General features: G+C 39.5%; 1 protein-coding gene across 1 annotated transcript; it reads right to left on the bottom strand.

The window, feature by feature from the left end:
- Positions 1-18,649: 18,649 nt before the first annotated feature.
- LOC106092294 (heterochromatin protein 1) lies at positions 18,650-25,391 on the bottom strand. The gene is made up of 4 exons (XM_013259114.2): positions 24,959-25,391; positions 24,765-24,884; positions 19,708-19,816; positions 18,650-19,634 (listed from the first exon to the last, which is right to left on the bottom strand). The coding sequence occupies exons 1-4, from the start codon at positions 25,064-25,066 to the stop codon at positions 19,348-19,350; spliced, it is 624 nt and encodes a 207-aa protein (XP_013114568.1). The 5' UTR covers positions 25,067-25,391; the 3' UTR covers positions 18,650-19,347.

Here is a 25,391-nt window from a genome sequence, read left to right as displayed (position 1 = left end):
AGTTTAGGAGATATGTCCATTTAAAGTTCTCCAAGTGCAAATTGCACTTTTAGGCCAATTTTCATTCAATTTTTTAATTTTTGGAAGTGGTCACGAATTAACCTTCGTTTTGCTCTACGTGGCTTAGTTTAGGAGATATGGCCATTTAAAGTTCTCCAAATGAAAATTTCACTTTTAGGCCAATTTTCATTCAATTTTCAAATTTTTGGAAGTAATCACAAATTAACCTTCGTTTTGCTCCACGAGGCTTAGTTTAGGAGATAAGGCCATATAAAGTTTTACAAGTGCAAATTGCACTTTTAGGCCGATTTTCATCCAATTTTTGAAATTTCGAAAGTGATTACGAATTAACCTACGTTTTGCTCTACGAGGCTCGGTTAAGAAGATATGGGTTATGTATACTATGCCATGTAATAACTTCTTCCCAAAGATGAGTCGCACCGTTCGGATTCGGCTATAAAAAGGAGGTCCCTTATCATTAATAGCATCGTACAGCACTTATTGATATGTGAGAAGTTTGTCCCTGTTCCTCAATTGAATGTTCATGGGCAAATTTGTATTGATACAGAAATATGAGCTCATGGAAAATGTGAGGAAGCATACTTACTTCGACTTTTGGGGGACAAAACTACTTCGACTTTTGACGAGTAAAGATTAGAAATATTGATCTAAGACCCCATAAAGTATATTCGAGTATATTCTTCATCGTTATGACATTTTAAATCTATTTAGCCCTATCCATCCGTCTGTCGAAAGCACGTTACCCTCGAAGGAGTAAAGCTAGGCACTTGGAAATTTCCACAATTACTTATTGATGTAGGTCGGTTGGGGTTATAAATGAACCTTATTGGTTCATGTATTAGTTCATAGTTATAGCTCTGATGTATAAAAGGATGTCCCGATTTGAAATCATGAGCCCTTAGAATGCCCAAATCGTATACGATTTAGCTACAAATTTGCACAATGACTTCTATTTTGGTTTCCAACAACCATGCACAGTATTGTCCGAATCGATCTATAACCTATGTAACTCCGATCTTCCAATTTCACTTCTTCGCAACCCGTTGGATGTAAAGGGTGATTTTTTTGAGGTTAGGATTTTCATGCATTAGTATTTGACAGATCACGTGGGATTTCAGACATGGTGTCAAAGAGAAAGATGCTCAGTATGCTTTGACATTTCATCAGGAATAGACTTACTAACGAGCAACGCTTGCAAATCATTGAATTTTATTACCAAAATCAGTGTTCGGTTCGAAATGTGTTCAAATTTTGACAAATTTTGTTCAGCGATGAGGCTCATTTCTGGTTGAATGGCTACGTAAATAAGCAAAATTGCCGCATTTGGAGTGAAGAGCAACCAGAAGCCGTTCAAGAACTGCCCATGCATCCCGAAAAATGCACTGTTTGGTGTGGTTTGTACGCTGGTGGAATCATTGGACCGTATTTTTTCAAAGATGCTGTTGGACGCAACGTTACGGTGAATGAACACATTTCGAACCGAACACTAATTTTGGTAATAAAATTCAATGATTTGCAAGCGTTGCTCGTTAGTAAGTCTATTCATGATGAAATGTCAAAGCATACTGAGCATCTTTCTCTTTGACACCATGTCTGAAATCCCACGTGATCTGTCAAATACTAATGCATGAAAATCCTAACCTCAAAAAAATCACCCTTTATTTATTATCTTATATCGTTTAAAGTAGAGGACAAAGTTGTTTGCTTACGCTTTGCTCATATGGCTACGAAATCAGTGGCAGAATTGTGGGGCAGGTAAGTCCCAATGGTATTATTTGGAATATTTAGAATTGCTATCTTCATTAATTTGGATCAATATCTTTAAACACATTTGAAGAAAATATTTTCAAATGTCCCCTAGATATTGAATTATGTATTGAACATTAGAAAATAGCACAACCTTATTGGACAACTCAAGTGTCGTCAAAGTTAATTGAACTGAATGGTGAAATGTATGCCAAATTGAAGAATTCCCAACAGATGTTTGTACAAATAACTACAAGCGATTGTTGGATTTTGTTGTTGTTTCTGTTGCTTCTATTTCCCCAAACAAACCCACTAATGCCAAAGGAAGTGTGCTGTCCACAGTTGAATTCAATGGTAGTGCTAATGGTGGAGATGGAGGTGTAGGATGATAAACATCCCCCAGAAGATCATCCAAAATTAGGGTGACTCATTATCGGAAAAAGAAACAAACACAACAGAAAGTGTCATTTGGTGGTGAAGACACTTTTCCCCATTCACATGCCATGGATATGAATTAATATTTGTCACATTTCATAAATGGCGTTTACTTTTTAAAATGTTTGTGGACTAGATTTTTTGCTACGCATAACGGGCAATATGTCCCAGTCGACATATCCCCATCAAGTGATCTATAGGAGATGGGACTTAAAGTGGCCTTTGTTTATGTTTCAACTTGAAAGAAAGAAAGAAAATATTACTTGATTCCAAAAATAGATGAAAACACGAAATCATTGACCCATAATTATATGAACGCGTGCAAATGACAATTCATCACAATGAAAACAATTTTGTTTATCTGAAAACGAATGAAATGAATACTATGTTGAAGAGATTTGTGGAAAAGATGAATGTAAATGTGGAAATGTGTACTTGTACCTACCCTTTAACTCTATCAATAATAAGGAAAAAAATGTTAACGTCCTTAGAAATACAACAAAACAAGTAAGGAAAACGGTTTATCTGAACCTGGTAAGATTTTGATTATTCAAAACTATTGGGATATCGAATAGAACATCATTGGCATGATTTTGTTATGATTGAACCTAAATTTTGACTACTTAAGTCACAAAAGCGCATATCGAACAAAGATATGTAGCAGCTATATCGGAGTACTTAACATTGGGCCTAGAATTTCTCTTCTTGCCGTGGGAAATAAATGCACGTTTTAGAATGAAAGGATACTTCACAAATGTAACCAGCATTAGTAACCAGGGATAACCATGAGATAACCACCAAATTTTTAATTTTAAGATGTTCGCGCCGTGGTTTGAACCCAGGCGTTTGGCGTCATAGGCTAGCATACGAAACTGCGTCACGGTGTCCTCCATTGGCAGAAAAGTGATATCTCCCTCACATATTGACAGCCTTCAGAAGGCTCGCCGAGGTCGCCTGGGGAAAATGGTCGGTACGTAAATCTGTCTTACTCAATATGGTTGTTGTTGTAATAGTGTGTTGTGATTTCATCCTTAATTTGCCTGCTGGGTTCTGGTCAGTATCCAAATCCAGTAACTCTAGAATAATCTGACTTTAAGTCGAGTAGAATTGGCTGAATAAGGATAAGTTTTAGTGACAGCTGGTTATTAGGCTCACTTAGACATTTTAGTCGATTGTGATACCATAGGAACGGAAGTAGGTAGATGCCTTCAGTTCCTACCGCCGCACAGTGGGACAGAATCGAAAAAACTAGTTAAAAATATGTCATTGGGGAACGAGTGGATATAACTCTTTGAAATGACTAGAGCTGAGGAATCATCAAAATCATGTGCAAAATTTCAAGACCCTAGGTGATCCGGACGCCTCTTGGCAGGTCTCTAAAGTTGGTAACCTCCGTGTTTCGAAAAATTGTTCGGGCTGCCAAATCTTCTCTTGTGGACCGAGTTCCAACATTTCTTGCCGCATAGTGCTCAAAAATTCCTGCAAAAAAGTCCGTTTGAGGTCTAGTGGTTTCGGGGATATTCGACATTTAATATTTATTTTGTCAAATTTTGGCCGAAACTGGCTTCGTATTTTGCGACTTACGACAGCATTTGAGATTCGATTTCCATTTTGATGTATGATATGTATTGGTGACAAAATTTTCCCAGACCACCTAGGGCCTTGAAATTTTGCACATGATAGCACCCCAGCTCTAACAATTTTAAATTTCATAGAGTTATCTCTATCTGTTCTCATGGTATATTTTTTACTAGTTTTTTCGATTCTATCCCACCGTGCGTCGAATCACCCAGATCGCTTTAAAAAGCCTAATAACTAACCTTAAAAATATTCGATAAATCAGACATGTCCCCAAAGAAATAAGAACCTAAAGTGGAAATCCATCTATTTGCAAGTACTAGTCATGCATACAGCACATGTTTTTATACACACCACCGTAAGATAGGGGGTATATTCATTTAGACATTCCGTTTGCAACACATCGAAATATCAAATTCCGACCCTACAAACAATATATTTCGGGTCGTCGTAAAATTCTAAGACGATTTCGATGTCCGTGTGTTTGACGTCTATCCGCCTGTCCGTCCGTCTGCTGTAATCACTCTACAACCTTCAAAAATTGAGATATTGACCTGAAATTTGGCACAGAGACGTTTTTTTGATGCACGCTGGTTAAGTTCTTGAACGGGCCAAACGGACCATATTTGGATAAAGCTGCTATATAGACCGATCTGGGGATAAAGGGTCTAATGCCCATAAATGCTTTATTTTTTATCCGATTTTGCAGAGTAGTTTTAACAATGAGTAGTTTAAGGCTTCCCGACATCTGGCCCAAATATGGTTCAGATAGGACTATATTTTGATATAGCTGCCATATAGACCGATCTCCCGATAAAGGGTCTGAAGCCCACAAAAGCTTTGTGTTTTATCCAATTTCATTGAAATTTAAAACGGCGAGTAGTTTAAGGCCTCCCAACATTCGACCCTTATAGGGTTCAGATCTGACTATATTAATATATAGACTGATCTGTTGATAAGGGGTCTGAAGCCCATTAAAGCTTTATTTTCTATCCGATTTCGCTGAAATTTAAAAAAATGAGTTGTTTTAAGCCTCCCGACATCCGCCCCAAATATGAGTCAAATCAGACTATATAGATATAGCTTTCATATAGACTGATCTTCCAATTTAGGTTCTTAATCCCATGAAAAGCATATTTATTTTCTGAAAATGTTACTTGTATGTGAGTTCTCGGGACCTGAAAAAAATATGATCGAGACCAGCCCCTATAAAGATATAACTACGTATATAGTAGTGGAGTTATAACAAAATAGGATGATTATTACATCCTTGTTTAATTTCGTCCACATCGGTCCAGATTTGGTTATAGGTTTCGTTGCCCTTCGGAACTTGGCACTATCCAAAACCTAATAGTGGTAGATGTACCTCAAGGAAGAGGCGGGTGAGGTTATCACCATCACACGCTATGGGTTGCGTTTGGTTTCCAAGAGCTGCATTCACTCCGTAGCTGTTCATCGCCTTCGCCTTCACATCCTCATGAATGCTTTTTAGACCCGCCTGATACACTACTTGACCTAAAGGTAAACTTTCGTAGCGCTCCACTCTGTTCGGTGGATCAAGATGGTGATTTACATAGCTTCTACCAGAACAGCCCAGCAGATACTGCTTAAATGTCATTGTCTCTTCGCAAGGGAAGGATCCGATGAGAGTGGCCCACATGAGAACTGAGGAAACACCCGTCCAAGTTCGTAGAGCAGCAAACTGGCAGGTCTGACTTATGCCCCACTGCGTGTCGCTTAGCTGGCGAGTCCTCATCATCTTGTGAGCCGTCAACAAGATTTCTTTCTCCGAAAACCTAAGGAGCTGCCGGCAGGTGGCTTGAGGACCTTTTTATACCCTACACCACCACTGTGGTACAGGATATTATAAATCTGTGCATTTGTTTGCAACGCTAAGAAGGAGCAGAGCTAGACCCATCGTTAAGTATACCGATCGGCTTAGAATCACTTCCTGACTTGATAAAGCTATGTACGTCTGTCCATGTATTCTTGTGATCTGGATACAAGTCGCATTTCTTGTCCGATTGTAACAACATTTTGCGCATGTCACCTTGCGCATGTCACCAAGGACGAACGTTATTGATTTTGAATAAAATCGGTTATATATATCTTTCATCCGATATGACCTTTTAAGGCTGTAAAAGCCACAATTTTGATCCGATCTTTACAAAATTTTGCATAAGGTGTTCTATTTGAAGTCCTCATATGGGTGCAAAATTTCATCAAAACCGCTTCATTTAGATATAGCTCCCATATATACCTTTCATGAGAAATGGCCCTTTAAGACTGCGGAAGCCAAAATTTTAGTCCGATCTTAACACGATTTGGCGCGAGGAGTTTTGGTTGACGTCCCAATAATTGTGCAAAATTTCATAAAAATCGGTTCCGATTTATGCATATCTTTCATCCGCACAATCGCCACAATTTTGGTCCGATCTTTACAAAATTTAGCATGAGGTGTTTTATTTGACGTTCCAATTTCATCAAAATCGCTCTAAATTTAGATACAGCTCTCATAAATATCGCTCATCCGATATGGCTGTAGAAGCCACAATTTTTTTCTGATCTTTACAAAATTTTGCATGAGATATTTTATTTGACGTATTGGCACGTCATGCACAAAATTTCATCAAAATCGGTCCAGATTTGGATATAGCTGCCATATAGACTTATCTCTCGAGATAAGGTCTTGCACCCATAAAAGGCGCATTTATTGTCCGATGTCGCCGAAATTTGGGACAGTGAGTTGTGTTAGTCTCTTTTTTCTGCAACTGCAACTTGGCCCAAATCAGTCCAGATTTGGATATAGCTGCCATACTGACCGATATCTCGATTTATAGTCTTGGCCGCCGAAATTTGGGACAAGGAGTTGTGTTAAGCCCCTTGACATACTTCTGCAATATGGCACAGATCGGTCTAGATTTTGATATACCTGTCATATAGACCGATATCTCGATTTAAAGTCTTGGCCCCATAAAAGGCGCATTTATTGTCCGATGTTCACGGAATTTGGGACAAGGAGTTGTGTTAGGCTCTTCGACATCCTTCTTCAATTTGGCTTCAATCGGTTCAGATTTGGATATATCTGCCATATAGACCGATGTCACGATTTAAAGTCTTGGCCCCATAAAAGGCGCATTTATTGTCCGATGTCGCCGAAATTTGGGTCAAGGAGTTGTGTTAAGCCCCTCGACATACTTCTGCAATATGGCACAGATCGTCATATAGACCGATCTCACGATTTATGGTTTTGGGCCCATAAAACCCGCATTTATTGTCCGATGTCGTCGAAATTTGGTACAGTGAGTTGTGTTAGGCTCTTCGAGATTTTTCTGCAACTTGCTGCTTTATAGACCGATATCGCGATTTAAAGTCTTGGCTCCATAAAAGGCGCATTTATAATCCGATTTAACTAAAATTTGATACAGTGACTTATGTTAGGCTTTTCGACATCCGTGTCGTATATGGTTCAGATGGGTTTAATTTTCGATATAGCTACTAAAAAGACCAATATTTTGTTATGCACAACAATGACTTGAACTTATTGGTATTTGGACCAAATCGGAACATATTTCGATATAGCTGGTATGGGGCATAAGGTATGCATTTTTCACCGTATTTTGACTAAAGGTGGTTTACATATATACCCGAGTTGGTGGGTATCCAAAGTTCGGCCCTGCGGACCTTTTAGGAATCTTACAAGGTTCTATACGATATTTCAATAAGTATGCAAAATTAAAGTCTGACTATATTTGGAGATAAGTTCTATTTATTAAAAGTAGTACATAGACTCGGTGGTGTAGGGTATATATATAGTCGGCGCCGACCGACTTTTCATTTTACTTACTGGTCCATATGGAGTTTGACAGTTGTTGACGTGAAAAGCCGAATAGAATACCAACCCTAAGAAATGAATCTTATCACTAAACATAATTATTCGTTAAGAAAGAGTGAATGTTCATCGAGCTGTTATCACAGAGCACGAATTTTGATAACAATTTTCAGTAGTTGCGGGTCTGTCAGTTTCTCCTTGATGAAATGACAGAGTATACTGAACACTTTGCAATTTCGCAGAAGATGTTTGGACCCAATTATTTACCAGTGCTGTGACCCTGAAAAACTTAACTCTGAAAGCATCACCCCTTAGCTGCAATATTGGACGATTTTCCGATGTAAGATCCATAAAGAAAGTCATGAACCCGATTCCGATAAATTGTAAACAGCCAGTTTTTTGGTGGTTTCACCAGTAATCCATGATAACGGATGAGCATCAAACTAGAACGAAATAGAAATGACAATAATCTGGAGGAAGCCATTAGGTTATCAGCTGGATTAAAGTAGATATTGCCTCTCTTCGTGTCGATTGATCATGGTAAGGTTGTGTTCCCACATTGTTTATGAAAATGGTGTTTTTAGTTAATCGTCTTCTGCTGCCTTTGTATTATTATTTCTATGGAATTACTGCCATTTATTAACTCATTCTGGCACTCAATTAATTTGTTCAGCATCTGCTTCAAAAGTATTCTTGCCATTGAATACCTCCATTCGACAAAACTAGAGAATATGTTTAAGATTTTTTTCAAAGCAGACATTTGTATACAAATTCTATAGAGATTTACGCAAGTACGCCTAGTCATTAAATGACGCAAAAAGTAATACGAAACTAGCCATTTCTCAAAGAAATAAAAATCGCCCATAAGAAGAAACCAAACTAAATAGTTGAAGAAAAATTTGTTGAGTCTCACGGATCGATACAACCATTTCATCTCATCAAATCCATTCCAAAAAAAACAAGTAAAAGCGTGCTAAGTTCGGCCGGGCCGAATCTTATATACCCTCCACCATGGATCGCATTTGTCGAGTTCTTTTCCCGGCATCTCTTCTTAGGCAAAAAAGGATATAAGAAAAGAGTTGCTCTGCTATTAAAACGATATCAAGATATGGTCCGGTTCGGACCACAATTAAATTATATGTTGGAGACCTGTGTAAAATTTCAGCCAATTCGTATAAGAATTGCGCCCATTGGGGCTCACGAAGTAAAATAGAGAGAACGATTTATATGGGATCTGTATCGGGCTATAGACCGATTCAGACCATAATAAACACGTTTGTTGATGGTCATGAGAGGATCCGTCGTACAAAATTTCAGGCATATCGGATAATAATTGCGACCTCTAGGGGTCAAGAAGTCAAGATCCCAGATTGGTTTATATGGCAGCTATATCAGGTTATGAACCGATTTGAACCTTATTTGACACAGTTGTTGAAAGTAAGAATAAAATACGTCATGCAAAATTTCAGCCAAATCGGATAGGAATTGCGCCCTCTAAAAGCTCAAGAAGTCAAATAACCAGATCTGTTTATATGACAGCTATATCAGGTTATGAACCGATTTTAACCATACTTGGCACAGTTGTTGGATATCATAACGAAATACTTCGTGCAAAAATTCATTCAAATCGGATAAGAATTGTGCCCTCTAGAGGCCCAAGAAGTCAGGACCCAAGATCGGTTTATATGGCAGCTATATCAGGTTATGGACCGATTTGAACCATATTTGGCACAGTTGTTGGGTATAATAACAAAACACGTCGTGCAAAATTTCATTTCAATGGGATAAGAATTGCACACTCTAGAGGCTCAAGAAGTCAAGACCCCAGATCGGTTTATATGGCAGCTATATCAGGTTATGGGCCGATTTCAACCATACTTAGCACAGTTGTTGGATATTATAACAAAACACGTCGTGCAAAATTTCATTTCAATCGGATAAGAATTGCGCACTGTAGAAGCTCAAGAAGTCAAGACCCAAGATCGGTTTATATGGCAGCTGTATCAGGTTATGGACCGATTTGAACCATACTTGGCACAGTTGTTGGATATCATAACAAAACACGTCATGCAAAATTTCATTCTGATCGGATAAGAACTGCGCACGCTAGAGGCTCAAGAAGTCAAGACCCAAGATCGGTTTATATGGCAGCTATATCAGGTTATGAACCGATTTTAAACATACTTGGCACAGTTGTTGGATATCATAACAAAACACGTCGTGCAAAATTTCATCCCAATCGGATAAGAATTGCGCACTCTAGAGGCTCAAGAAGTCAAGACCCAAGATCGGTTTATATGGCAGCTATATCAAAACATGGACCGATATGGCCCATTTACAATACCAACCGACCTACACTAATAAGTAGTATTTGTGCAAAATTTCAAGCGGCTAGCTTTACTCCTTCGGAAGTTAGCGTGCTTTCGACAGACAGACGGACGGACGGACGGACGGACGGACGGACGGACGGACGGACAGACGGACGGACATGGCTAAATCGACATAAAATTTCACGACGATCAAGAATATATATACTTTATGGGGTCTCAGACGAATATTTCGAGTAGTTACAAACAGAATGACGAAATTAGTATACCCCCCATCTTATGGTGGAGGGTATAAAAACAAAACATAACCAAAGGAAAATCTAAACAATAAAATGCACAGCAATTTTCTTCCCATTGAGAAATAGGAAAAACACGCAATTAACCTGTTGGCAGATGCACATTTTTTACGTTGATATTGTTTTTATAAACAACAACAAAAATATATAGAAATAGGAAAATAGATTTTTTTTTTTAAAAAATACGTTGTTGTTCTTTCTTTGTTTGTTTCACTTGTTTTTAGATATTTCAAATTTATTTTCAAAAAAATTAAAAGAGATGTATACAGATGGATGAATATTCAACCCATAAATACGAATCTATATGAAGTGGCATACATCGTGTAGGATGATTTCAGCTGGTTATTGACACTTTTTTTGCCATGTTTGTGATATACAATGATCGAGTCACATATCGACAAAAGTTTATTCTGGTACAAAAATTTTTCATTGTTAGAACTTCATAGAAAAATTTCTTGTAACCATAGCGCAGAGGTTGCACTTAAAAATGTTGTCAAACATTTTTGTTGTTGTTGGGGTATAGATGACCTTTTATTGTTTATTTGATGGATTTTGTCTGGCTTTAACACTAGAGAGACCAAACCGATCATAATGACCGGTTAGAGCTATTTTGAATTTCAAATTTTTATACCCTCCACCATAGGATGGGGGTATACTAATTTTGTCATTCTGTTTGTAACATCTCGAAATATGCGTCTGAGACCCCATAAAGTATGTATATTCTTGATCGTCATGTCATTTTAAGTCGATCTCGCCATGTCCGTCTGTCGAAAGCACGCAAACTTTTGAAGGAGTAAAGCTAGCCGCTTGAAATTTTGCACAAATACTTTTTATTAGTGTAGGTCGGTTGAGATTGTAAATGGGCCAAATCTGTCCATGTTTCGATATGGCTGCCATATAAACCGATCTTGGGTCTTGACTTCTTGAGCCTCTAGAGAGCGCAATTCTCATCCGATTTGACTGAAATTTTGCACGTGGTGTTTTGGTATCACTTCCACAATAAAATTCGTGCTCTGCGATAACAGCTCGATGAACATTCACTCTTTCTTAACGAATAATTATGTTTAGTGATAAGATTCACTTCATAGGGTTGGTATTCTATTCGGCTCTTCACGTCAACAATTGTCAAAATCCATATGGACCAGTAAGGAAAATGAAAAGTCGGTCGGCGCCGACTATATATATATATACCTACACCACCGAGTCTACGTACTACTTTTAATATATAGAACTTATCTCCAAATCTAGTCAGACTTTAATTTTGCATACTTATTGAAATGCTGTATAGAACCTTGTAAGATTCCTAAAAGGTCATATCAGGTAAAACAAGTAAAAAGGCGTTAAGTTCGGCCGGGCCGAACTTTGGATACCCACCAACTCGGGTATATATGTAAACCACCTTTCGTTAAAATCGGGTGAAAAATGCATACCTTATGCCCCATACCAGCTATATCGAAATATGTTATGATTGGACCAAATACCAATAAGTACAAGTCATTGTGCATAACAAAATATTGGTCTTTTTAGTAGCTATATCTAAAGCTATATATAAATATACCGATCTTAACCTTATACGACACGGATGTCGAAAAGCCTAACATAAGTCACTGCGTCAAATTTCAGTGAAATCCGATTGTAAATGCACCTTTAATGGGGCCAAGACTTTAAATCGAGTTATCGATCTATATGGCAGCTATATGCAAATCTGGGCCGATTTGGGCAATGTTGGAGAAAAATTTCGAAGAGCCTAACACAACGCACTGTCCCAAATTTCGGCGAAATCGGACAATAAATGCGCCTTTTATGGGCCCAATACCTTAAATCGAGAGATCGGTCTATATGGCAGCTATATTCACATCTGGACCGATCTAGGCCAAATTGAAGAAGGATGTTGAAGAGCCTAACACAACCCACTCTCTTAAATTTCAGCGAAATCGCACAATAAATACGCCTTTTATGGCCACAAAACCTAAAACCGAGAGATCGGTCTATATAGCAGCTATAACCAAATCTGGACTGATCTGTGCTATATTGTAAAAGTATGTCAAGGGGCTTAACTTAACTCACTGTCCCAAATTCCGGCGACATTGGACAATAAATGCGCCTTTTATGGGCCCACAACCTTAAATCGAGAGATCGGTCGATATGGCAGCTATATCCAAATCTGAACCGATCTGGGCCAAATTGGCGAAGGATGTCGAAGGGTCTAACACAACTCACTGTCCCAAATTACAGCAAAATCGGATAATAAATGTGGCTTTTATGGGCCAAAAACCCTAAATCGGAGGATCGGTCTATATGGCAGCTATATCCAAATCTGGACCGATTTGGGCCATGTTGCAGAAAAATTTCGAAGAGCCTAACACAACGCACTGTCCCAAATTTCGGCGACATCGGACAATAAATGCGCCTCTAATGAGATCAAAACCTTAAATCGAGAGATCGGTCTATATGGCAGCTATATCCAAATCTGAACCGATCTGGGCCAAATTCGCGAAGGATGCCGAAGGGTCTAACACAACTCACTGTCCCAAATTACAGCAAAATCGGATAATAAATGTGGCTTTTATGGGCCTAAAACCCTTAATCGGAGGATCGGTCTATATGGCAGCTATATCGAAATCTGCACCGATCTGGACCAAATTGACGAAGGATTTTGAAGTGCCTAACACAACTCACTGTTCCCAATTTCGGCAAAATCGGATTATAAAAGTGGCTTTTATGGGCCTAAGACCCTAAATCGGCCAATCGGTCTATATGGGGGCTATATCAAGATATAGCCCATCTTCGAACTTAACCTGTTTATGGACAAAAAAAATCTTTGCAAAGTTTCAGCTCAATATCTCTGTTTTTAAAGACTGTAGCGTGATTTCAAAAGATAGACGGACTGACATGGCTAGATCGTCTTAGATTTTTACGCTGATCAAGAATATATATACTTTATAGGGTCGGAAATGGATATTTCGATGTGTTGCAAACAAAATGACAAAATTAATATACCCCCATCCTTCGGTGGTGGGTATAAAAAATAATAAAACTAGCATCCCGGTGGTCCGCTTCGCTGTCCCCGTTTTGAGTACCCTGTTTTGTCCCCTTCTGTAAAGAAAGTACCAAATAGTACCAAGAATAACAATACATCAGAAAAATCATTAAGTCGCCTAATATATATTGTCAAGGTATAAATGAATCCCGATTTTGAGCGTTAAGCTCAATTCGTAGAGTAAGTACCATTTTTTATTTTTAGTACCTAAATACACGATCTTTTAGTCGCCCAAAATTTATTGTCCAGATGAAGATGTATCCCAATTTTGGGAGCTAAGATCACTCTGTAAAGAAAATACCATTTTGTATGCACGAATATTTACTGTCAAGGTGTAACTGTTTCCTAATTTTGAGTGCTTTAGGTAAATTCGTAGAGATTGTATCATTCTGTACGTTTAAGTACGTAAATGTACGATTTTGACTAAATATAAGCTATATCGTATTATTTTGCACTTTTTGGTGCAAAGATTGTATCATTCTGTACGTTTAAGTACGTAAATGTACGATTTTGACTAAATATAAGCTATATCGTATTATTTTGCACTTTTTGGTACCACAATGTACGAATTTTGAATAGCTACTTTAGTCACCCATTACATATTTACTTCTAGTACCTACATGCCAAATATCAGATCTCTGACTCCATCTGAACAGAATGGTACCAATTTTGGTACCAATTTTAAAAAGACCATTTCGTCGCCCATTATATTTTTCCTAACATTACCTACATGCCAAATTTCAGACCCATAGCTCCATCTATAAAGAAAGTACCAAATGGTACCAATTTTGATACCAAAATGTTTAAATTTTAGTCACCTAACATATTTTGCCTACTCATACCTATATGCTAAATTTCAGACCTCTAGCCCCATCTGCACAGAAAGTACCAATTGGTACCAAAATGTACGAAATTTTAATAAATCATTGAATTACCCACCATATATTTCCTAGTTGTACCTACATGCCAATTTCACATCTCTAGTAACGATATTACCAAATGCGCCACCAACCGTCTATGTACACAACCGCCACCAACCAGTCTATGGGCGAAGTTCAAATTCTTTATCTACATATATATAATTTATCTATGTCCTTCCATAGACAAATTATATATATTGGGTTGCCCAAAAAGTAATTGGATTTTTCATATAGTCGGCGTTGACAAATTTTTTCACAGCTTGTGACTCTGTAATTGCATTCTTTCTTTTGTCAGTTATCAGCTGTTACTTTTAGCTTGCTTTAGAAAAAAGTGTAAAAAAAAGTATATTTGAATAAAGTTCATTCTAAGTTAAAATTTACTTTCTTTTAAAAAATCCGCAATTACTTTTTGGGCAAACCAATAGATAAAGAATTTGAGCTTCGCACATACACTGCTTGGTGGCGCTTGTGAATATAGATAATCTAAGAGTTACCGACACCTATAAGCTTGACATTTGTTGTCAAATTTTGAGAGCACAAAAATTTCTCTCTAAATTCAATCCTCTTTGTCCTTCATCGGCAAGGGCCGCCAGCCCAGTTTATACCGCACTCGTACAACAACAACAAGCCTACCCATTTTAATTTTGTGTGCACAAGAGATGCGCGTGGTTTGTAATTCCACATAATATATTCAGCTTAAACTTGCATCGGACAGCACTCATTTATTTGCCCTCTGTTCCTTAATGAAATGTTCGTGGGCAAATTTGCATTTGTGAATATTGAATATTTGCATATTTTGAATTGAAAAGCTTTAAAGCAGGGTTATTTGAAAAAAAATCCTTTATAAACTTGTCAAATAAACATACTTTAAAGCTGCATTAAGTTTTGTGAATACGGGTATAGAACATGAACTGAAATTTAAAATTAACGGCATGCTTTGGATATCATCTGGCAAGTATAAAACTTTGTCACCATCTGTTGGTCAACTTAACCACGACATTTTCAGTTTTGACACAAAAAATCAGTTGTAGATGGCGTTGCTACATAGTATCATAAAGAAAGCAATATGTCAAACACATTTCAAAAATTTGTATGTGGCTAAATAATTCAATTTAACATCCATCGCCAAAGAGGGGGTTATAACCGTATAAAGTGAAAACTGAAGATGACGAAAAGATTCACAAATCGCCTTTGACATTCATGGGCATTTCAGCCTTCCCAATCTGCGTCTGGACCAAGAAAATGTAGCGTTGTTATTGTTGCAGTAGTATATTGCATTTTCTCCCAGTATCTGGTAGCCCAATTTCCAAATGGGATACACATCTTATGCGGTGGCATCAGGCCCAGGCAAATACGAATTGAAGGCTATAATGCTGAACGCCTGGTTTTGGGTCCTGGCCAAAACAAAAAGAAACAATGTCAAGCTGTGTAATGTATTCCGCTATATAAACAACAAGGATTGTTCCGATGAAGACCTTCATCAGCAAGGGCTGCCGCCTTAATGTACAACAAACTGTTTCAACAACAAAAACAAGGATTGATGCCAACGTGCAGAATGTGTGTCCCGATAGTGACCTAGGACCACACGTCCACTATTAAACTGACCAGCCAGAACCAGAATAATAAACAGCGTGCCCAAAGAGAATTTGAGGACCCTGGTTGCCTACTTGACTATTTTTTACAACACCAATGTACGGAATTTAGTCGGACCCAGCACATCGGACAATTTTTCACTGCTGATGACGCCTATGGAAGGCCACCGTAGCTCAGAAGTTAGCATGTGCATCTATGACGCTGTTCGTCTGTTCGAATACTGAGAAAATTTCAGCGGTGGATGTCCCCTTTTCAGCGATGGCTATCCCCTCCCAATTCTTAATTCCATGGCAGCCGATTGTACGTACCGGATTGACCCGATGAAATCATTCATCGGCAAGGGCTGCCGCCTCAGTGTACAACACACTGTTACAACACAAACCTGGCATGGGATAACTATGAGCATCACGCAGGCCGGAACTTTGAGCTCCAACCTTTGTGGTGTTCTTCGTTATCACGAAAAGCTACCGGGCGCGTCCACAGGTTGCGGATAGTGGAATGTTTCAACTGCAGTCGCGGACAACCAGCTGTATAGGGTGGAGATGCTCAGCGAGAGCATCTCTGGGTGCCTATGATATTCGATACGACAAGGCGAGTTATTGGCGCCTTTAACTTACTAATAGCCATGATGATCGGTTGTATAGACCAGAACGAGCTTGCTCGCCTATAAGAGCTCGACGAGAATCGCCAACTCCACATGAAAATGTGGCTACAACAACAACAGCCCTCCTAATGCTAGCGACATGTGTCAGGTACTATACCATGTAAAAACTTCTCCCCAAAGAGTTTTCGAACTGCGGCACGGCCTTTAGACTCGGCTATAAAAAGGAGGTCCCTTATCATTGCGCTTGAACTTGACAGCACTTGAATCGCGACTGATTTTTAATGGAAGCGACATATGTCAGGAACTATACCATGTAAAAACTTCTCTCGAAAGAGTTGTCAAACTGCGGCACGGCCTTCGGACTCGCGTATAAAAAGGAGGTCCCTTATCATTGCGCTTGAACTTGACAACACTCATTGATGTGTGAGAAGTTCGCCCCTGTTTCTAAATGGAAGGTTCATGGGTAAATTCTTTATTTATTGGGTTGCCCAAAAAGTAATTGCGGATTTTTTTAAAAGAAAGTAAATGCATTTTTAATAAAACTTAGAATGAACTTTAATCAAATATACTTTTTTACACTTTTTTCTAAAGCAACCTAAAGGTAACAGCTGATAACTGACAGAAGAAAGAATGCAATTACAGAGTCACAAGCTGTGAAAAAATTTGTCAACGCCGACTATATGAAAAATCCAATCCAAGCAATTACTTTTTGGGCAACCCAATATTTATTTTTATTTTTTTTGTTGGTTAATTATCGTCTTTAGAGACTACGGATTCGACAAATGGCTTCCCTCACTGCCCAATCACCCTCGAAATGTAAAATATATGAACGGTTGTGGCTTTTGTTGTTGTTTTTGTAGCAGTTTGTTGTGTTCTATCTTTCGTCTGCTTGATTCTGTTGAGTATTCAGATCCAGAAACTCCGCGTCTAAGGTGGGGTTCGTCCAGAGGGATATGGATCTGAGTCGAGTGGGTTGCTGGGCAGTTTAACAGGTGACGAGTGGTCCCAGGTCACAATCGGGACACACACCCTACACGTTGGCATCAATCCTTGCTCTGTAGGAGTTAAGGCGGCTGCATCTGCCGAATCGTAATTGAGCCAAAACTAATCTGGTTTGCCGGACGAGGTTGATTTCTTCAGATGCAATAACAGGCGGTCGTTCTTCAAGGGGCACATTCAGACGGTAGCTATTCACCGCATGTGCTACCGTGTCTGCATGAATGTTGTCTACCCCCGCTTGATATGCCGCTTGATCTGGAGGTTCTCTCTTGTATCGCTGAACCTGTAGTTATGTTTTTGCACGGGTAGGATTTTTGTCTCCTGATGGAGGCGGTCCACGTGAGAACCGAGGAGACAGCTCGTCACAGTTCTTAGAGTGGCATTCTGCCAGATCTGCATTTTATTCACTGCCCCCGGCACGGGACCGGTGTGAACACCACACAGGCTGGAACATTGAGGTCCGATCTTTGTGATGTTCTTCGCTGTTACGAGAAGCTTAGCTGCGAGCTACCGGGTGTCCACAGGTTGTGGATAGTCGCGGACAATCAGAAGTATCGAGTGGAGTCTCAGTGAGAGGTCGGGCGGCACCGGCTCTTGCACGAATACTGAGTGCCTATGTTACTCGATATTACAAGGCGAGTTATTGGCGTCTTTAAATAACCAATGGGCACCCTGTTCCCGCGGCTTTCGGTCCTTGAGACCGGAACGAGCTTGCTCACCTATAGGAGCTTGACGAAGATCGCAATCTCTGCATAAAAATGTGGCTACAACAACATTATTCCCTGCGTGTCACGAAACCACACTGGCGCTGCATAACTTTCACTGATCGCGCAATTGTACGTAGTCAACAAGGTTTCTTTGTCAGCACCCCAAGTGCTGCCGGCAAGTGACTTGAGGAATTTTTTTCTATTACTGACCTTATCGCAAATTGCCGTGGCATGTGGGGTGAATGTTTAAGTCAGGGCGGTCAAATATGACACCAAGTATTTCAGGACACTTCATGGTCGGAATCGTTTCTCCATCGACTACCGGTTTTCTGTACATGTCATATCACACTACCTTGGAGAACACCGTTACATTTATAGTGCTGTTGTAGTTGTTGTTGTAGCAGTGTGCAGTACACCGAGGCGGCAGCCTTTGCAGATGAAGGATTCCATCGGGCCAATTCGGTATACTGTTTTTGACATATTTGAGCATGGTGATAGTAGAGAAACATCAGTGCCTTTGTAAATGGAATAAAAACTACATCACTGTTATATTATTGTATTTAATTACTTTTACATCTATTTTATTTATTTCAGAACCACAATTCATGTCACAGCGGTCTGGTCTTATTAAGTTTTAAAGGAAATTCGATAAACATTTAGTTTTATATATTTTATTTTTAGTTTCCGACATTAAGTGCATAATGGGCGCGTTTAGAAAGATTATATTCCAAAAATTTCTTCCAAATAAAAAACAATTTAATTAGGGACTCACAGACTTACGGTCATTGTTCGAATTCAAATTTCTTGTATTAAAAAACAAACAACTTTAAAAAGGACAAAAAAAAAGTGTAGCAAATGGAGAATTAAAAATATAAGATGCTATCATACGATCGATCCTTTGAAGCATGGCTAGTAATAATTTAACATCTAGCTTTTTTCAATTTGAAGTGCACCTTCGTAGTGTACTGTTTCTTTTTTATTGATTCTTATAATTCAAATGTTGCGAGAGAAACAAAAAAAAATATTTGACATCAATGGTTCATTTAACTCTGCTACTATGAGAGAAGAGAAAATGAAATTATTTTCTGTAACGTCCAAACTAAACACTAATGAATAAATTTTAAAACTTTGCGATTCTCTTCTTATTTGTAATTGAGTATAGCAAATGATTACGAAAGAACAACGTAAACTAGAAACGTAGTATTGTAGAAATTAATCAACACGCTGTGTGTCGAGTATAGCTAAATATTCACTCTTCATTATCCGAGTACCATGATAAGCGTTCTTCATAGAATTTGATGACCATCTGTGGAATTTTTATATTGGCCACAGAAGCGGCCACCATTTCGGCCTGGTCAACTCCCTTAAATTGTATGAGGAAATACAGGCCGCCGTTTGAATCTGAAGCTCCTAGAATCTTTTCGGCTTCCAAGCCTTTGTCGAAACCAGTCAATTCTGAATGTCTTGCTGAAATATCGGAGACGGATTCATTATCTGTTTCATCTTTGGTGGAGTCTGTACGTTTCTTTTTGCTCCCTGAAATTATAAAATTCAATGATTAGCCGCGAGAGCTCAATGCACCATATATAAAATTTATTTTATGTATTACCTGATGATTTTGAGTCTTCATTTTTGCGTTTATTACCAACAGAACTTGAACGTCCGCTTGAATTATCTTTCTTGGATTTATCACTGGACTTGGAACTTGAAGCGGCAGCCTGCAATATACATAACAAAAAGGAAGAAAAGGATTACTATTGTCTGTCCTGGATGACAATCACTCTTGATGCCTGAAAATTGTATAGTTATTGCGCTATGGTATTTGGACAAGAAATCGAGTAAAGAACAATCACATATACCAAACTGCCCTCTCTCGTCAGGTGAGGCACGTAACGCATAAGTTGTGGTCTGCTTTCAAGATACTCTCAAAACCCGGTAAGGATACTACACATCGATATCGCTGAGAAAGAAGGGTGATTTTTAGCTATTATCTCTTTGACAACTCTAGTTTAAACAGCTCACGCACGTTTCGAGTATTGTTTCACTGTCAAATATCTTCAGTTTGGTCTACAATTGTATTATCAAAATGCGTGCTCTGTTAAGAAAGTTCATCGCGCTCTTCTTCCATTTTACGACGAAGCTCATTTTTGGCTCAATGGAGACGTAAATAAGCAGAATTGTCTATTTTGGATTGAAGATAAGCTAGAAGCATTGCAAGAGCTATGCATCCAGAAAAAGTCAAAGTTTGGTGCGGTTTATGGGCTGGAGGCGTCATTGGACCGTACTTCTTCGGATGAAGATAATGGGAATCGTTATGTAACTGTGAATGGTGAGCGCTATCGTGAGATGATATTCAGCTTGTTTTTGCCCAAAATGCAAGAGATTGACTTGCATGACATGTGGTTTCAACAAGACGGTGCCACGCGTTACAACGGACTTATTGAGAGCCGAGATCGGTACACATTTTATTTTACATTAGGGACCGGCCAATTGGCCTAGTTCTTGCGATTTAACGCCGTTAGACTGTTTTTTTTGTGAGGCTATGTTAAAGCTCATGTGTTTATAGACAAGCATGTTCCAATTGACTCATTGGAAGACAATACTGAAGCATTTATTCGTGATATACCGGCCGAAATTTTGGAAAGAGTATACCAAAATTGGACTAAGCGGATGGACCATTTGAGGTTCACAATCACGTTCAACATTTACATGAAATAATCTTCTAACATTAAATTATATGGACCGTGCTATCGATTTATCAAATAAATATTTCAATTTTTTCGATTTTTTAAATTCTCTTTTGGCTCGTAAAAAATCACACTGGTATGTAGAGATAGCGATACTTAATAGTTGAGCAAACTCATTGCGGTCTATGGGACCGATCGCCGCGGGAACGTCATGGCCATTGCTTAATTTGAGGCACCCATACCCGCCTTCTCATATCGAGCATAACTGACTCTCACTATTTAAGCAAGTGCCGATGCCACCCGTCCTCTCACTGAGACTCTCCACTCGATATCGCTGATTGCCCCCGACTGCAATTGCAGCTTCTACGTATACGAAGCATTCTACTATTCTCATCCTATTGACGCGTCCGTTAGCTCTCAGCAGTCTCGCAATCAGAGAGTAAAAAAATCGCCTGCAGCTGCTCGCTTTATACTAACAGGTCGAATAGCCCAAGTGGGACACAATTTCTCGCAGATGAGCGTGAGCGTCGTTGCACGGACCCCATAAACCCCAGAATCAATGAGCTGAATCCGGAAATAAACAGGGTAGTCAATTAATCATAAGCGGAATTTGTGGCTGAAACACTTGGAGCAATGTAAGTTAGGTACCGATGTGGACAAGCTGTGGTCTACTGTTAAGTAACGCTCGAATTGCGTAAGAAGGGATGACAGTACCTCAGCCACTTTTAACGACGTAACTGTGCCTGAACCGAAGAGATGCGCCAGATTGTTCAAACATCAATCTATTGAACATCCCGAGAGTGACAAGGCAAAGAGGAGAGCCATTCGTCGTCTCCGAACCGATGGACTAACATCACTATTTACCGAAAACGTAGTTACAAATGTCATTCGTGGCTCCAAGACATCCAAGGCGTTGGGCCCCGAGAGATTCTCTGAAGAATCTGAATATACCTGGAGTTGAGTACCTTACAACTTTCCTTAACCTGTCCCTGAACATTCTTATAGTAACCGATGCCTGGAAGATGGGCAAAGTGATCCCGCTACTGAAGCCTGGAAAGGACAAGGGTGTCGTACAAACTGATCTTCCCTCTCTCACCAATAGCCAAGAAGTATGAGGGACTACTCCTCTCGAGCTTCGGTGGAGAATATCCATTCGCCGAGAATCAGCATGGATTTCGTAGACTCCATAGCACAACAAATGCTTTGCATGCCATTACCGCGTAGATTTGCCGTGGCTTCTATCAGCCCACGCCATGTGGTAACTTCGCAAAATTTTTGAGGACATGGCCAACAAGTCCCTCCAAAAAGGGCTTAAAAGCTTGGTCGCGAATTATCTGCTTGGTCGCCAGTCACTTGTAGAATTGAAGGTTAAACATCGGAAGGGGTGATATCTCTGGCACAGTTTAACCTCTACGTATCCTCCACTCCACCCCCTACAGACGGCGGAGATCGTATCGAATGCGGACGATTTTACGATTCTAGGCCCCCCAACCATTGTTGACATCGGTTATGGATTAAACGTCTACCTCAAAGAACTTGCCTCTTATTTTCTGGAAGAGATCTAAAGATATCTGAAACCAATGGGTCGATTATGGATTGCAACCCAACTTCAGTTGATTTGCCAATTTTTTTACAATTTATTTAGTAGTTGAACATTCATAACACTGATATCGAATGAAACGGACAAAAATTTTCAACTTTATACTCATTTCTATTTCATGATTTTATTTACTGGCAACGCAACTATAGTTGAGTTGCCATCCATAATGAACCCCCAAATCTTCAGTCACATTGTTCACTACAAATACGCGTCAGGTGAATAATAAGCTGAATATCCCGACACGGGATAACTGTGAGCACCACACAAGGTGGAACATTAAGGTCCGATCTGTGTGGTGTTCATTGCTGTTACGAGAAGCTTAGCTGTGACCTACCGGGCGCGTCCACAAGTTGCGGATAGTGGAATGCTCCATCCAGAGTAGCTGTAACTGCAGTCGTGGACAATCAGCGGTATCGAGCGGAGTCTCAGTATGGCAAGGCAAGTTATTGGCGCCTTTAAATAACCAATGGTCTCCCTGTTCCCGTGGCAATCGGTCCTTTGGACCGGAACGAGCTTGCTCACCTACAGGAGTTTGACGAGTGACGTTACATCAACATGAAAATGTGGTTACACCAATAAGCTGAATGTGATAGTCAATTTAGTAACGATTCGACCATCAAGTGTCTCAAAGTACTTGGTGTCACAAGGTCAAGTCACTTTTTTTTTTGAGTTTTACATAGCTGACGAGACCACACAGGCGCTTCAGAACTTACCTCTGACCGGCCAGACTCTTTGTAAGTGGTCAACAAGGATTCTTTGTTGTTGTTTTTGTATCAGTGTGTTGTACAGCCATGATAGCCCTTGCCGATGAAGGACTTACCGGATTGAGCACATGAAGTCCTTCATCGGCAAGGGCTATCATGGCTGTACAACACACTGATACAAAAACAACAACAAAGAATCCTTGTTGACCACTTACAAAGAGTCTGGCCGGTCAGAGGTAAGTTCTGAAGCGCCTGTGTGGTCTCGTCAGCTATGTAAAACTCAGTGGAATAATATTCAGATATGTCAGATTGCCGCTCTGAGAACTGCGACTGGCTGTCTCCTCGGTTCCCACGTAGACCACCTCCATCAGGACACAATGATCCTACCCTTGTAAAGACATAACCACATGCTGTCTAAGCAATACCTTCTGGGTTGATATAGCAGGGACCAGCAATATCATCACAATGAAGATCTTCATGACCTATGCGGGAGTACAACGATACAGATGTCTGGGAGATGGGCGGCATATCAAGCGGGTCTGGACAACATTCATGCAGACACGGTAAATAGCTACCGGGTGAATGAAGTCCTTGGAGAACGACCTCCTCCAGTTGCACCTGAAGAAATTGACCTCCCCCTGCAAACCAGAGCAGTTCTGGCTTAAATTCAATTCGCCAAATACAGCCGTCAAAACTTCTACAGAGCAAGGATTCATGCCTACGTGCAGGATGTGTGTCCCGATTGTGACCTGGGACCAGACGCCACCTGTTTAACTACCTAACCAGACCCACACGACTCAGACCCAGATCCCTCTGGCCGCAAACCACCTGTGTCGCAGAATATCTGGATCTGGATATGCATACTACTACAACAACATAGATCGATATGGCCCATCTACAATCCCAACCGACCTACACAACCAATAGGAAGTGTTTGTGCGAATTTCAAGCGCTTAGCTTTAAATCTTCGAAAGTTAACGTACTTTCCGCAGTCGGATGGACAGACATGGCTGGATCGATTTACAATGTGATGACGATAACAATTATGTCGATGTGTTACAAACGGAATGACAGAGTTTGTATACCCCCAACCTATTGTGGAGGGTATCGCCGATAAAATCACATCGCATTATATTGCTATGTCAAAGACTCCTTATAAGAACATAGTCCAATTTAATTTCTTAAAACACTAAAAACCCCCACTTGTATGTAATTGAATGAAAATTTGAATGCGAAGTATTACACCATTAAAATTTACACCAAATACTTAATATTTTTGGGTAATTTCAATGTGTTGTGGTATATCATTCGTGAAGTTGTTTAACATGCGGGTAAGAAAAAAAAATTAAATAAATGGAAACAAATGTAGAATTTTGGTGTATTCAATATCTGTTTGAAAACTTCTTAACCCCTGCACCAACAATCTAAAATTAAGCCTGATATCTATTGTTAAAGCATTCGCTCACTGACTTGGCATTTTATCCCGCCAAAAACAAACGAGACAACAACAACGCCACTGCAACAGCATAGAAATGTAAATTCTTTCATAACAGCCCACACATATACCAACACACATTCATGTTCTTTTTTTTTCATTTTAACAAGCATGTGTGAATGTAAAAAAAAGAAGGGTACATACATCGTAAAACAACCCAAGAGCCGACATATCACTTACCTCATCTTTTGCTCTTTGCTCCTCAAAAGCTTGGATTAAATCCTGACAGTCAAGATTCTCTTCTGGCTCCCAAGTGTTTTCCGATTCAGAATAGCCTTTCCATTTGAGGAAGTATTCAATCTAAAATAGCAAAAAAAACCGGTGCAAATGTAAACCATGGGAATTTTCTCGATTCGACAAAATCCTAAACTCACCTTTCCTTTGCGGACACGTCTAGAACATATTTTTTCCACAACATACTCGGCCTCTTCGTCCGATGAGCCACTGCCTGAGGCATCAGTATCGTTCTTCTTGGATTTCATGGTATGTTGTGTTGAATATTAGCCTTTTCTGGGAAGATATAAAATGCGACGTGTATTGGTGCTGTCGGCTAGGTCACAGTCAGCTTTGATTTTTGCAAAAAAAAATCTATGCCGGTTTTCGGTACAGAGTGAGCAATTAGTTTTAAGGTGATTTAAACCAGTTCTGCACTATATGCCGGAAATATCACAATACCACCAAATTGCATTTACAGAATACTATAACTCAATACTAATTAATAGCGCCCGTTTAATAACTCAAAATACGAAAATACGACACCAACAAACCGACGCGTGAAGTATTAATGGCGTTTATTTTTAAATGGCG

This window comes from Stomoxys calcitrans, chromosome 3 (assembly GCF_963082655.1).
Source record: "Stomoxys calcitrans chromosome 3, idStoCalc2.1, whole genome shotgun sequence".
Lineage (NCBI taxonomy): Eukaryota > Metazoa > Arthropoda > Insecta > Diptera > Muscidae > Stomoxys > Stomoxys calcitrans.
This window is presented reverse-complemented; position numbering and strand designations above follow the sequence as displayed.

Bases quoted from the DNA above. Each gene is read 5' to 3' on its own strand.
- LOC106092294 (XM_013259114.2), bottom strand. From the start codon at position 25,066: ATGAAATCCAAGAAGAACGATACTGATGCCTCAGGCAGTGGCTCATCG. The intron at 24,885-24,958 runs GTGAGTTTAGGA...TTGCTATTTTAG, and splicing joins GACGTGTCCGCAAAGGAAAG to ATTGAATACTTCCTCAAATG. The intron at 19,635-19,707 runs GTAATACATAAA...TTATAATTTCAG, and splicing joins TGAAGACTCAAAATCATCAG to GGAGCAAAAAGAAACGTACA.